This window comes from Diospyros lotus, chromosome 2 (genome assembly GCF_014633365.1).
Source record: "Diospyros lotus cultivar Yz01 chromosome 2, ASM1463336v1, whole genome shotgun sequence".
NCBI lineage: Eukaryota > Viridiplantae > Streptophyta > Magnoliopsida > Ericales > Ebenaceae > Diospyros > Diospyros lotus.
This window is the reverse complement of record NC_068339.1, coordinates 35,400,198-35,416,277: the sequence shown is the minus strand read 5'-3', so window position 1 is coordinate 35,416,277 and position 16,080 is coordinate 35,400,198. Positions and strand designations below refer to the sequence as shown.

Genomic DNA, 16,080 nt, shown 5'->3' with positions numbered 1-16,080 from the left:
TAAGGTACAAAACATTCTCTGTATATTTTATCAAACACCATAAAAATAAACTCTTATCAACAAGTTTTATGATCTTTAAATAATAATTAACTTAATCCTCATTTAAACTTTATTTAAAAGATATAAAAATTAAAGTGCAATTGTCAACCACCACCCCCTCAACCTTAATCTAAAATCTTTTATTTATTTACTTAAACGTGTATAACACATACCACACCTCTAATATATATATATATATATATATAAAGAAAACTCCCCAAGCTAGCTCACAAATGTAGAAACATCACTATTAGATTACTTTGAATACTTTCACGGGTAAATTATTAAAAAATATTTAATTTTTTTATTGAATTTTATAATAAGGTTTTAATTTTTTTAATAATATATGAAACTTTATATTTAGTGTCTCAAATTTTATTTAGGTAACGTTTATTAAAATAAATAAAATAATATTATATCAAGATAAGATCGAAATACTTTTATGACCAAAATATAGAATGATCAAGATAAAATTAGAAAATATTATAAAATTTTTATCAAATTATTTGTTAAATTTTTTAAAATGTACTGGAGTACATATACGTTACTTTTTTTACCTGTAAAATCTAAAATATACTTATCTAGAGAGGGAATGTAATCATATTTGAAAAATATCAAATAAAAAGTTACGTGACTTCTTTTTTAAAGGTCGTAGATCAATTTAATAAACATATTAAAAATAATAAAACTCTAAAATATTTTCATATCTTATCTTTTTTTTATATATATCTTAATTAACAAACAAAATCTTAATCTCAATTATATAATAAGATAAATTACCGGACGCTCCGTGATTTAAGCCCTTTGTCTGAACACTATACATATTTTATTGTTTTTTCAAATAAGTCAATATTTTTTTTTATTGTTGAACCATCCCTCCGTTAAATTTTTAAGCGAACGCAGTTAGTTAGTTAAGCTCAGATTAAGTTAAAATTAATTCCCATTACTAGAGAAAGAAGACTCCCATGGCCGCCCTCCAGCCGCAATTTTTGACGCTAATTCGTGTGTTTGTGTGTGTGTGCGCGCGCGTGTTTTCTGCTACAAAAATGGCCAGCGGCGGTGACATATTTTGAACCCAAGCGGCGACTGACGTAATTTTTTTTACTTTTTTTAATTTTATTATTAATTAAACTGAGAGATTAAGGAAACATTACTAATCTTAATTTAATTTGAACTTAATTAGGCAGATATGGGTGAAAGCTTAATGGATCGATGGGCTGTTTTGATAATAAAGAAAAAGTATTAGAACAAAGACATAAATGTGCAATAGGTTCCAATTAATAAGATGAACTCATCATCACAAAATATAAAATTTATAAATACAGTGGACTGAAGAATCATTATAGATGTTTGTTTGGCTTGTTTAATATACATGTTTGAGATAGAACTAGATGAACCAGAACAGGAACAGAAACAGAAACAGAAACAGAAAGAGAAAGAATGGTTGCGTGAATGATTAGGCCTACAGCTGATATATATGGATGGATTCCATGCATGGGGCTGTCGTTGAGGAGTGCAGCAGGCAGGCAGGCAGCTATAGCCAGCAGGAGCCTGCCTGGACTGGGAGAGGCACAGAATTTTTTGAGTTGTTTTGGCTCAAACTTGTTCCACAAGCTAATCTAAAAGTGGCCTTCACCTACTTTGCATCTTTGATTCATGAGTAGCCTTCTCTCCTCTCCTCTCCTCGTGTTTTATCATCTCTTTTACCGTTAATTCAACCATACAGTACGTACATATATCCTGTCAATTTTTTGGAGCACTTTAAGTAACCACTCTTCACATTTTATTTAATTTTTTCAGAAAAAAGAACTTAGGTATCAGCAAAGAACATTAATGTAATATATAACTTTTGATTTGTATAAATATAATATATATATATATATATGCGTGTGTGTGTGCAATAAGAAGGCGACAAAGATGGTTACCAATGTTGACGAAGATTAAGATTGTACTCTGATGGAGACTGGGAGTGGGTGGGTAAGCTGCAGAGTGTGGAAGGGGCTGAGAAGAAAAGCGTGCACGTGGTCCTCTCAGGAGGGGACACGTCAGATCAGCGAATTTATCCTTTGCTTGCTACAAGAGGCGACGTTGTGGGGTCCACAAAGCCCTTTCGGTTTTGTTCCATTTGTTTTCGTTTTTTTTTTTGGTTTGGTTTCTCTCACCGTTTTTGGTTTTTTTTTTTTTAAACAAATTTATTTGTTTGTGTCTTTATCTCGACGTCCCAAATATTCTCTCACTTATGTCACGTCAGACAAGTCCTCCCTGAATCCGACGCCGTGATTTCTGACGTAGAAAATCCACCACCATCTTGATCGCCATCGGACGGCTCTGCTTGCCCCCTGGATTCAATCAGGCCCGTCGATGCTGCACCCGGATTAAAGTGGTGATTCGGAGGTGGGGCCTAAGCCCTTGTTTGGACTGTGGAGAGCGGACAGTGTGGTGGCCCGCTTGAGTTAGCCACCGACGGTGGTGTGTCCATGCAGTGCCCAAGCTGCCTGCTCCCACCACCGCCTTTTTCTTCCTTCATATTCACAACTCCCCCTCCCCTCATGCCCATCTCGCCAATTCAATTCCTCCCCCCCCCCCCCCCCCCCCTCTCTCTCTCATCATCATCATCATCGTTGTCGTTAATTGATATATATATGTACGCATATATAAATTAAATGCAGAGGTAGGGTTTCTTAATTTAATTCACTGAAGAATTGGTGGAGTACGTACGAACGTTGCTGTGCTGATTTTGAAATCGATGGGTCTCACTTCTCTGCAAGTCTGCATGGATTCTTCAGATTGGCTTCAGGTTGGTCTTCCCGCTCATTCTCCTACTCGTCAATATTGTTCAAATGCCATACAAACCAAATAAAACTTTGATAATTCTACTTCTTCTTGTATATGTGCAAATCCTCTGTTAACTTTGTTGGGCTCATCATCGTCATCGTCTCTCTCTTCCAAATTAAGTTAATAGTGCCACACTGTGATTTCACTAAATGCACAATTGCGGTGATTTCACTCATTGAAAGGCCCCAAGCCTTCATGATGGGCCAAATTATTGGGGAATTTTGAGATATATTCATCAGAAGGAATGCATATGGAAATCCAAAAGTAACCCAAGTGATTTGTTTCCAACTGATTAGAGAAACAGGTTTTACTAATTGAATAATTTGTCAATTAAACATGCATGTATGCTTCACTAGCTATAATTAAATGGGAAGGCGACTCACTAATCCAGAGGCACTACGCATCATAAATTATAAATGTAGCAAGCTAAGCTATGCTAACATGTATATAATAAGTAGAATATATATATATATATATATTTGGGTTGCATGATGGATGCTAAATCAATTAGGGCACAATTCATCAGGTGGAGGAGGCAGGCATGGATTCATCTTCTTCCCCGTCGGGAGACATGCTAGCATGCCCAAGACCCTTGATGGAGAGGAGGCTGAGGCCCCAACACGACCAAGCCCTCAAGTGCCCGCGCTGTGAATCCACCAACACCAAGTTCTGCTATTACAACAACTACAGCCTCTCCCAGCCCCGCTACTTCTGCAAGACTTGCCGGAGGTACTGGACCAAAGGAGGCACGCTCCGGAACATTCCCGTCGGCGGCGGCTGCAGAAAGAACAAGAAGGTCTCCTCTAATTCCAAGAATAATAATAAATCCAACGATCATCATCCGTCGATCCAAAACCATGCTGGAGGCGGTGCTTCATCCAGCTGCTCCCACAGCCCCACTGATCTGCAGCTTTCCTTCCCTCACGAGGTGCATCTTTCCCACCTTACCAACTTGCTGGGGAGCCATGGGGCACTTACAAACCCTAGCTACAATGCCATGCTTGAGAACCCCAGGCCCATTGATTTCATGGAAAGCAAGTTTGACGCTTTGAGAAGCCATGATTTCATGGCTGCTGGTAGTGGTGAGCTGGGTTTGATGGGTGGGCTCGGTGATCACATGAGCCACCATGGGTTGGGACCAAACTTCCATGCCCTTTGCTCTCCGTTTGGAATGCCCATTGACGGGAGCCCTAGCACTGGGCTAATGCTTCCTTATGAAGTAAATGACAGCCAAAACGCCATGGATGTGAAGCCCAACACCAAGCTTTTGTCCCTTGACTGGCAGGATCAAGGCTGTTCTGACGCGGGGAAAGACTCTTTTGGGTACATCAATGGCCTCGGATCGTGGAGTGGCTTGATGAACGGCTATGGAGCATCCACAACAAACCCATTAGTCTAAACTAATTTTGAGCACCATCAATGACCCAGATTCGATGCTTGCGCTGCTGCGGATCATCAAGAAACCTAGCTATTAATAATTAGTAGTCTAGACTTGTCTGGCTTTAAAGGAAACATTTTTCATGTTTCTTTCTGTGAAGTTTTCTTCTTTAAATCTCTTGTTTTATTTAGTTGACTTTATCAACAACCATATCGATCGAGTGTGGATTATGAGAGCATGAGAGAGAGTCTGAAAATGTCTGCTACACTAGTATACTGGTGCTTTAAAACTATTGGTCTCTCCCATCTTTTGCATATTTATGTGGGGTGTTGTTCATTATGTGGGTACTGTTGTTCAATCTTAATCTAATTAATATTTTTATCTTAATTTGGCTGTCTTTGGTGGAACACTTTCAAAGTAATTGGATTTTGTTGAGATACCGAGGAAGATATAATTTTACTTTTTTAGTTCCATAAAGAAAGCGTTAGAACATGCTGTTTCTTTTTTATCTCCTTCTGCACTTAATGGGTTCATGATTTTTATTTATTTATTTTTTATGTGTGATAGTGATATCTTTGTTTGGTGAAATAGTGGGATGGGGGGCTACTGTTGATAAGGATAGCAAAAGGAGGAATCTTATGCAAAGTAACATTCTTCTTGAGGATTGTGTGAAGGCATCATTGGCATGCGACTTTGTATGCCCACCAATACTGTGAAAAGTTTCGGGTAAGTCATACAGCATGCAAAAGATTTTCTTGGGCTTAGGTTGTTGAAGATTTTTACGTCATCTGGTGAGAATATCAATCTGATTTGGGATCTCTGCAAATTCTTCTTGGCTCGTGAATTCCTCTCGCACTTGGGAAAGGGAAAAAAAAATGATGTCGCTGAAAGATTAGTACTTGCAGCAGTACCTGTGAATTTCATGTAAGTTTTGGATTTTGATCCTCCGAGTAAGTTTTGACGGCCAAAGTAGTTTTTGACAGCAAGAGAGCAAGTAAAGTAATGACTAAAGGGATAGTAAATGCCTATTTGCCACCTAAGTTGCATAAAAATAAAAATGAAAAACCTTTTCGATAGCAAATGGAAAGAAGAAAATAATATTTTTTTTAAAAAAATAAAAGATAAAGTGTAAATTAAAAAAATATTAATTTTTTTATAAATATAATTTTTAATATAAAAAATTATAAAAATAGTTCAAATATAATACAAATAAACACAAAAATCTCCACATGCCTTCTTCCCTGTGTATTGTAATATCTGCCCCCCAACAATGATGTGTTTTTATAAGATTTAATTGTTAATTATTTTTTTATTCTCTTTCCACAAATTGTACATAGGATACCATTTTCTTTAGAAAAAACTTAGCTCGTACCAATATACCATTGCCATGTTTGGCCTAGACAGAACACAAACAAAAACACAGGTTAGAGAAGGAACACAAACACAACACATGAACACACACACGAGTTACTTGGAGAAGGAAGTGGACTGACGGACGATGACTTGAGAGGAAGCCACCAATGGCGAACAAATCAAGCGAATGAGTAGCAGTGAGGCTTGATCTTCAAGATTCGACAACTGGGAAAGAGGTGATCTCCCGTGAATGAAATGGAATAGAAGGCTAGAGAACTAGAAGTGAGGGAACAACGACCAAAATTGTAAAGGAGGAAACGACCGCTACAAAAAATCAAAGTTTTACAGACAAAAAATTATGTCGCTAAAACATCAAAATCCGTCACTAAAAAATTTTGTGACGGGGCCTCTCCGTCGCTAAAGATGGCATTACTAAAATTTAGCGACAAATGAATTTTACGACAGAGATAGCGACGAATTATTACTCATCACTGATTAGCGATGGGTGATAGAATTTAATTGTTTATATATTTTTATTTTAATCTTGTACTATTATTTCTACTTAAAATGTATATTTATATAAATTTTATATTATTTTAATTTTTTTTTTTGTAGGAATCCAAGAAAAGAATTGAATTTGAAGATTTTGGAAAAAAGAAGAAAAAATATATTATAAATTAATTTATAAAATTATTTTAAAATTAATATTATCTTATATATTATATTATATATTATAAATTATACTATATTATAAAGTTAAAATGAAAGTTGAATTGGTGACGTGAGGCTGTGCGCATGGAACATATATGTATATATTATTACATTATAAAGCTTGAAATGGAAGTTCAAATTGGAATCGGACTAAGCTAGGGCGGCCATGCACATCTTCTCTCTCTATATATATATTATTATATTAGATTGAGAGGAGGAGATTGGAGGATTGAGTGTGGCGGACACACCAGGGGACGAAATTGAAGAGAATAGACTGCTGGGGACGGCGCACTGAAGGAGAAAAATTAGAGGGACGCCACACACACGCACGTCTCGTGCACAGGAGCTCCCCATGAGCAACAACTGAAATATATTTATTGTGACGCTGATCTGTTTTAGATCTAGCACAGAGCATCATCTCTTCTATATTCAATTTTTTGTTTTTATTTTTATTTTAATAATATCTAACTAATTTGTTTTAGTTAGGGTTTGGATAGATTTTAACTTTTGGATTTTGTGATTATTTATTTTAATTTGATTCAAAACTCGATTATTATTCGCGTGAGTAATTTATATTGTTGCGTTTAATGTTTTAAAAGATTGACGATCTTTTATAATAATTTATGCATGATTGATTAAAAGATTGTTATAAATTAGATTTATAGGCAATGTAAATCGCATGCTTGACTATGAGATCGAAAGATGATTAGTTCATGTGTGGGAATCGATGAAACTTAGTGAATCAAATCCCCTTCCAACATTAGAGGTTTCCAAAAAACTTAATACTTATTTATTTTGTTGATATCTGCTAAAAAATATAACAGTGAAATCGAATTAATAAATAATTAATATGACTTGAGAAACCTTATTAATTAATCGAGGGAAATCCACCATCACATGTAAATAATTATAAAATACTATAAGGGTATTTTTAGTTTTGAATCAGAATTGAATAGATAATTACATAACTCAGATTAAATGAAATCTAAACCCTAGTGCATTCATTAATTAATTTTTCTCACAAATAATTCAATTTTTTATTTATTTGATTAATTAATTAGTTCAACTTAGACAAATTAAAATTATTTTGGTATTGTGATCTAGTTCTCGTGGGATCGATACTCTTTTTATCACTATATGCATATTTGACTATGATACACTTATCCGAATTAATTGTGCATAAAGGCATTTTACCTGTCGCTGATTCGGTGACGGGCCAACAAAATAAATAAAAAAATATTTTTAAATAAATAAATTTAAAAGACTAAATAAAAATAAGATTTTTAAACGTAAATCAAAAATAAAATTATTAAAAGTTTATATAAATAAAAATTTAAATATAAAAAATTCATATTTAATTAATATTCAAAAAATTAACAAAATAAATAAAAAATTATTTTTTAAATAAATAAATTTAAAAAACAAAATAAAAATAAGATTTTTAAATGTAAATCAAAAATAAAATTATAAAAAAATTATATAAATAAAAATTTAAATATAAAAAAAATCATATTCAATTAATATTCAAAAAATTATTTATATTTTATATTTATTTAAAAAAATTATATATAAATAAAATTGATGATAATTAATAATTTATTTTAATTAATTAAATAGAAATTAAAAATATATTTATATAATCATTAATTTAAAAAAATTAAAATTCATATAAATTTATAAAATAAAAAAACTGAATATGTAATTTAAACTGATTAATTTAATTAATAAAATATAATCATAAATATTCAATTATAATCATCATTATTACAATCATCATTTTGTTCCTCATTATCATAAAACTAGTTACTTGATCTAGGTTGAGTTGACGGTCCAGGTTGCTAATAAGGGTGAGTCGATGGACCAGATTGTTGTAACGCCATCATTTGTCTATTCATTTACTCCTGTCATGCCATCATCTGTTGCTGCCATTGACGCAACTACACATTCTGATTTTGCATCTCTATCACTTAGGTCCGAGCAAAATGCAACTCATTTTGCACCTCGATCACCTGGGTCCTAACAGAATGCAACTCTTGTTCATCTGATTGACCCTCAATCTCATTTGTTCTAATTCCGACGACAACCCATATGAACCACTAGAGCTACTATCGAATTCAACCAGGTAGGACTGCTCACATTGAGAGCCAAGACCGTAGACACAACCCTTCTTGTTCCTACCAGAAACAGCCTGATAAAAAAATCTAACGTTCATTAACTATAGGTGGAAAGAACGACTCGCTACCACCGGCTAATGCTGAAGATGTCTCTACACTTAATCTTTTGAACGCTTCCTATGTAAATTAAAACATTGACGTTATTAATTAATAAAAAAATTATTAAATTGTAAAGTTAATTAAATTATACATGAATACAATTACCGTGACAGTCTTTGATCTATTATCAACCCACACTTCTTGTCCTTGATCATTCTTCTGAGTGTGGGTTCTCCTAAAAATCTCAAATTCATTGGGCTCGCGGTTTAATTCCTTTGCCTGCATGACAAATATATGAAGTAAATAAAATAAAATATAAACCACTATATAAGTTTATAAAATTTACATTTAAGTAGAAAAACTAATTACTATCTTTCTTCGACTCTCGATAAAAGGAATGGATCCGCCTGTATAGACTGACCCACCAGTCTTGGAGGCGCGATTCTTTTTGTTTTGTTTTACTCGCTTCTTGTACTCGTTTTCATCCCACTTTGCCTGCAATGCTCACCGCACCATCAGATCCATCCACTCACCCTTATCAGCACCTCCTTTAATTTTGTTCAAATTATTTCTGAAACTTCTCCAACCAGATTTATTCCAAGTGATCTATATACGATCGCTCTCATCGGGTTGCCACTTGAACTTCTTTTACAAGAAATTAAAAATGAATAAATATGTATAAAATTTTAAATTAAAACTTTCTATAATTAAGAATTGCAATTATACAATGCTAAATTCGTCCAGCCACATCCGTTGTGTTAATTCTGGCATGTCATCCCAATGAATCCAAGTTTCAGTGTACCGTCTCTTTCAAATCTTTGATTATACACCTGGTAGGCCAACCTCAGGGAAAAAACTGTAAAACCAATATTTATCAAGTAAGAACATGTATTTATGTGTATAACAATCACAAACAATCAATTAAAAATAATATATATAAGATACTCATTGATCACAGTTCTGATTGCAAGATAACTTTACTCGATGATCAACTCGGTCGGTATCAATTGGCTCAAAGGGAGTAAGGAGTATGCTTAGCATTCTGCTCAGGAAAAGAGGTCGAAGGATGTGTATGTGGTGTGAGTATAAATGACTATGGGTATGAATCTCCTAGGGGATGAAAAGTTAACATATAAGATGGGACAGATTATGGTGTAGTCTCAGGTGGGTGGGAATGTAGTATAACCCATATGATATGGCATAGAGGGAAATGGTTGTTGGAACTGAGTCATGGGAACGAAAGTATGTGGGTGCGATGACTGAGGATATAAAGGAGTAGACATGACAACATGCGTGGAGACAGAATGAGAAGATTGTGAACCAGCACTACTAGGATCTGGGGAAGGTGTGTCTCTATAAGATCGACGTCTTCCTTTACCCCTACTACCCCTACCCCTTCTTGGTTCAGGAAATGAATGTCCTGGCATCTGTTTTTGAGAATTACATGAAACATAAAAACATGGTAAAACGTACAAGGTTACAGACGTTTAAAAATATAAAAGATGTTATATCATAGCATATATAAGTGAATTCACATATTCATAAATATATCAATCTTTTCCTACAAATTCATCATTGCCTGCCATCAGACAATAACTTTTCTTCGTCGTCTTCTGATATAGATTCTTCCTCTACATCATCATCTTCTTCTTGCTGAACAATATTTGAAATATCTATTTCCTCAACTATCCCATCTAAATCTTGTAAAGTACCTCTAAGGTCATCGTTTTGATCAATTTATGGAGTTCTGGTATTTCATCCTCCTGGAAAGGTTCTTCCATGTTAGCTTCGGGAGCCGTTATTGTAGCTTGTGTGTAACATCCCGATAATTTGGGGATAATTAATAATTATTCATTTTGCATTTGAAGTAATTTTTGGTTTATTGAAATTGGATGATTAAATGGATAGTTGATAACTACTAATTTCTGTATTTAAAGTGATTATGGAATATTTGAGGATTTAAGGAAATAATTATTTATTGGGGAGTATTTATGAAAGTAATAAAATAAATTGAATTAGTGGATTTATGGGAATTTTGGGGTGAGAGTGGAATAAGAGAAAAGTCGGATGTAGGGTGCAAGTGTTGATTTTTGAAAGTTCTAGGCGCTGGAATAATTTTTGAAAATGTGTCGCGGGTTACCTTAAAGCAACCGTATGCATATATATGTTGAAGGTGGCGTGTGGCGTGAGTAGTCGCGCGCGAGGGCGACTAGGGGCTGGACACGGGATCGATCTCGCGGGTGTGCACTCAAGGTTAGGAGAGATTTGTTGATTTTTCAGCAAATTCCTCTCCGAAACAACGTCGTTTCGGGGAGGCGGTGGTGTCTTCCAGCGGCTGCCTCTGCTGCTGCCATGTGACCCCTCCCTAGCTACTCTTCTTGCTTCATTTTTAAGCCCATTTCAGGTATCTCCAAGCAACAGAATCAGCAAGGAAATTTGGGAAGAGAAGACGCGCGCACAGTGATGAAGAATGGAGAAAATTTGGGAGAAATATGTAATAATCATTCTGTATGGTTGGAATTTCATTTTGGGTCCGATTTGGTTAATTTTGGGAGTTTATATTAATTTGTAGTGTGTATTAATTTGGTGGCGTGCGAGCGTAAAAACGTTAAAATCTGCTAAAGAGAGGCAAGCTTTTTACTCCATTCGTGACTCTCATTCGATTTATGAATTTTATATCCTCCCTTAACTCCATTTGGTTCCATAAATTAATTACGTTCGTTATAAATGGTTATTATCTGATTTTTTCTTAATTAATTTAATTAAGAGACTTTTGGGGTTAAATATCTTGTGAACTTCCATTTTATGAACCGCGCGTCTTTCCTTAATTCATTTTAGTTTCGCGTATTAATTATACGAAGCGAGGATTTATTGGCACGATTTAATTTTAAATTAAATACGAGACTCATTAGGGTTTTACTTGTGTGCCTACGGGGTATTGTATACCGCCCCTATTCCTTTTGGAATGATGCTGAACCCAACTTGGGGACTAGGTTCCTAGATGTGCGGGTTGATTTATGGATTTCTCGGGTATGGATCGGCTAAGGCTATCGAGCAGTGGGGCAGGGGTCGGCTGTTTGGTGACGTTGGAGTAATATATTGTACGGCCCTGAAGCGGACCGTCGGGCAGACACTCCTAGTCACTGACTATGGACCGATGCCGGACATTGCTGACTAGCTCCGCCAGTATGTGATTTACTGCATGATTTGATATATTGTATCATGGTTTGATATGCACATGGGTATGGGATGCATGTTGAGGTATTTATTTATTGAGTGTGCTTGGACATAGACATTCTAGAGTGGTTAGATTGCATCTGGCACAGCCATATGCATCGCGTGTGGTGTACTATGTAGGCGGAGCATGGCCTGATGCCTGGATGTATGGGCGCCGGTGTATCACGTTGATGCTCATTACACCATTGCATTTTTATGTGCATTGCATGGTTACTGATAGTTCACAAGTCTCGGATGGGAGGACCGTTCCGAGGAAGCCTACGACTCGACTATTCTACAGCTCGGGTGTCGGGAGGATCGATGCGAGCATTCGGGTGACGGGAGCACCGACCCGGGACGACACACACAAGTTTGTTAGAGATATATGTTGCCTTTCAAGGCAGCGGCAGGTTGGTATGGAACTTGGGTGCCATGTGTCTTGTGTGGGCCCCAAGGACTGATACATGCTTTTATTTACACTTTTATACTATGTTGGGCGTCTCATGGCTTGTGTGTGCTTGGGGGTTGATGTTCTGGGGAGAGTTTACTGGATATGTTCAGCTTTTAGCCTTTTTTTTTTTCTTTATGCTTACTGAGTCTCTCGACTCACCTTTCTTTCTATCATTCCAGGTAATGGTAGCGTGGGTCAAGGGTAAGGGAGATAAAATCTAGCGGCAAAGTCGGTATGGTGTACAAGCAGTTCCGTCAGTCCCTGTCAACTCTGATGTTTGAGTAGGATTTACTCTATTATTTTTTACTGTGCCTGGTCATTCCTCATGTCTCATGTAGGTTGGCATAGGTGTCTATATATATTTGTTTATCGTGTGACCGCTGTGCTAACGGAGTACCCGTAGTGCATGCATGTTTATATCTTAGCTTCCGTTGTTTCCATTCTTGTGCATGCATGCCAGGGTAGTTTCTGTCTTGTGTTTCATTCTCTCTCTTTCCGTAAGTGCTTCCGTTCAGGTAGTCTGGATGGTTAGGATATCTAGGCGAGGGTGCTTACATCGTGTAACGCCCCGCTCCCACTTACAGGTGTTACTCATGAACAATTACCCGAACTGTTCACCTGCCCGGTCTAAGATGAAGGGCGGACTATGTTTCAAGAAGAAACGCTCTAGGTGGGAACTAGGCTTCGTCTGGCCCTTCGCTTACCCAGGATCCATAAACACCCTAGGACCTCGCGAGTTTCTTATGAACGAAGAAATAACCCGCTACACCGCCCAAGGGCTTCAAGATGCTTCTTAACACCGGGCTAGACTAAGGGGAAAAACTCATACTCAGAAAAATCCTCCAATTTTTCCAACATTTCATCGCTCGGGGACTCCTTCGGGGATTCATAATTTTTTTCTATTGCCCAAATCTCCCAAAATTGGGCCCTATTATTTCCCCCTTTATTCCCTTAATTTTTGAATTTTTTCCCTTTTTTTTTTTCGCACGCGAGCCCCATGGCCGACTGGGCCCTCCCTGGGCCCGGCCGCGCGCGCCTGGGGCGGCTGTGGTCCGCGGCCTCACAAGCTGGCCCAGCAGCGGCCGCATGGACCGGCCGCGCGGCCGTGTGCCTGCCGCGCGCACCTGCGCGGCTGCGCGCCCCCTGCTGCCTGCCGACCTGCTGCACCCCAAAAATTTCCAGCAACCCCCTTTTTTTGAAATTCCAACTTCCCAACACCCCAAAAATGCCCAAATTCTCCAGAATTTCTTTTCCATATATACACATCAAAATGTACCCTTTGGGCTTAAAGAAACCCTTACACAAGGATATATACAAATTAAGCAAAAATTACACCATTTGAAAAAAAATATTCAAATGTCTTCATGCCCAAGCCTCTTTCTCTTGCCAAACCCTTCCATAGCATGCTTCAATACCTACAAGAGGTCAAATAAACCTCATGACCTCCAAGAGCTCAATAAGGGTGCAATGACATAAAGTATGGAAATTAACAATATAGATGCCAATGCCATATGCAAGTGCCTAGGGTTCCAATGCCACAACCCTCAAGGTTAAAGGCTTCAACATACCCACCCAACACACAATTTCATGGCCATAAGTCTCATACACACAAGCATATGCAAAGCAAGCACAAAAATGTTAAAATGCATACAAGAGTCATGCTAGCCCCCATCCACTTGGGGCTTTCCCCTTACCTCAATACTCCATGGATCTTCAAGTTTCCAACAACTTCAAGCCTCCAAAATCACTTCTCTTAATTTCCTCAACTCCTTCCTTGAAGCTTGAACCCATTCTAGCTTCATTCCCACTCTTCTCCTTGAAAGAACCTTGAACAAGAATAAATCCCATGGATTTAGGAGAAATAAAATTAGGAAAAAGGAAGGAAACCTAGCCTTCAATGGCTAGCAAATAATACCTTCCTTACCTTTGGGGCTCTTGGACTTGAAGAAATCCTCCTAGCCTCAAATCCCCTTTGCTTCCACAATCTACAAGCTTTAAGAATTTCTTTGCCCTCAATCCCTTGCTCTTCATTCCTCTTTATTTCCTTCAAATGGCCAAAGGGAAGACTTCCTTTCTTTTCTTCTTCAAGACTCTTCAAATGGAAAAACTTGAGCTTGAAGGTCCACTTCCCATTTTATAAAACTTCCATTTCTCTTTTCTTTTTTGATTTATTTTCCTTGCCTTGATATTTCCAATTGCAAGACTTGATCCTAGCCTTTCATTTCTCCTTTACTTTTTAAGAATAAATCTTGACCATTGGAAGAAGCACAATCCATAGCCCTTAGTCTTCTTTAATCTCAACCCTTGATGCATTTTGGAACACTAAATCCCCACCATCCAAATTAACACAATCCATGTGTTTCTCAAGAATGAATCCTAGCCATGGACTTCTTTGGAGATCCAATCTCCACCATCCATTTCATTTTTCTATTGGATCCTTACATCCCATTTGGCAATCCATGCCAACATAAAGCCTTAAATCTCTACCATTGGATAAATTCCAATTTCAAGACTAATTTTCCACCATTGGATCAAGCCTCCAAATCCCATAAAATATCCCATTTCTCATTTATTTAATTGGGACTAATTTCACCACATTAAATATGAAAGACAACTTAGAGAGACATAATGCTTTCCTTTCCCATTTATTTTAATCTCCCATTTTCCCCCATTAATGCTTGACCATTTTCTTTTCATTTGCAATTTCTTTTTTTTTTTGCAACATGATCATTACACTCACATGGGCTAAATGGCTCATCATTTCCATTCTTTTTGATTTATTTAAATCCCTAAATTTTGCTTGAATAAGACCATGCCAAGTGTCACTCTAAGACACAAACTTGGCTTCCAAGTCTTCCATCTCACCCACCCATTAATTATAAACATAATTTACCAATTTAGGGAAAATCAATTATTTTCTCTCATAATTGAATATTCTCTATTTCCCCCTTTTTCCATAATTTAATTTCTTTATGAAATTTACTCCAAAATTACTAAAATACCCTTCGTGAATTTTTTAATCCCATTTATCTCCGCATAATGAAAAAATGGGAACTAATTCACTTCCATACTTAATTCCACCTTGGGAATTATCTCCAATGTACCAAATTACCCTTTATTGGACTTCACTATCCAAATTACCAAAATGCCCTTCTCATAGGGCACCCTCAATCTCAAGGATCCGACACCTTCTCAAGGGCATTTTTTGAAATTTTCTCATTTTCTTTCTCATTCTTTTAACACCTGTAACACCGGGTGTTACACATCGTGCCTTTATTTTAATAACAACCATCTAATCATGTTGATCACAACAAGTGTTAAGGTATGACACGTAATACACTTGTTCAGCTTGTTGGGTAAATATGAAATGATTATATTTCTTATACTTTCTTGATGATCGAATCTCGACAATACCATACTTATCATGGATTTTGGTTCCCCGAGGACTTGGATCGTACCATTCACATTTGAACAGAACTACCATTTTGATTGGTAGGCTTACATATTCCAATTCAATAATGTTTATAATTTTTCTGTAATAACAGGTCTCTGAGAATTCAACCACTGTCCCAGGCACGCAAACACCAAAATTTTTGGTAGATCTACTATTACTCCATTCGACGGTATGAAATTTATATCCGTTCAAGAAATATATTGCCCAATACTGCACGTTTGGAGTCGGTCCCCATCTTATGTTCTGAATTAATGGATCTATAACAACTTGAGTATTCGAATTAACCTGAGAAAATGTTTAAATCACTTAATGTATAAGTAAAATTTAATTTAAAAATAATCTAGTATGAAGTAACCTACTTGATGATGGAACCGCTTAGGAAAATGTTCCTTGATTTGTTTGTCTATTTTTGCGTCTGTGATATTTGAAG

General features: G+C 36.5%; 1 protein-coding gene across 2 annotated transcripts; it reads left to right on the top strand.

The window, feature by feature from the left end:
- Positions 1 to 2,624: 2,624 nt before the first annotated feature.
- LOC127794029 (dof zinc finger protein DOF5.6) lies at positions 2,625 to 4,630 on the top strand. 2 transcript variants are annotated; one of them, XM_052324893.1, is made up of 2 exons: positions 2,625 to 2,836; positions 3,401 to 4,630. In XM_052324893.1, the coding sequence occupies exons 1-2, from the start codon at positions 2,786 to 2,788 to the stop codon at positions 4,271 to 4,273; spliced, it is 924 nt and encodes a 307-aa protein (XP_052180853.1). In that variant the 5' UTR covers positions 2,625 to 2,785; the 3' UTR covers positions 4,274 to 4,630. The 2 variants fall into 2 exon arrangements, with proteins under 2 accessions (XP_052180853.1, XP_052180852.1); XM_052324892.1 differs by having other exon boundaries at positions 3,386 to 4,630.
- The last annotated feature ends 11,450 nt before the right edge of the window (positions 4,631 to 16,080 follow it).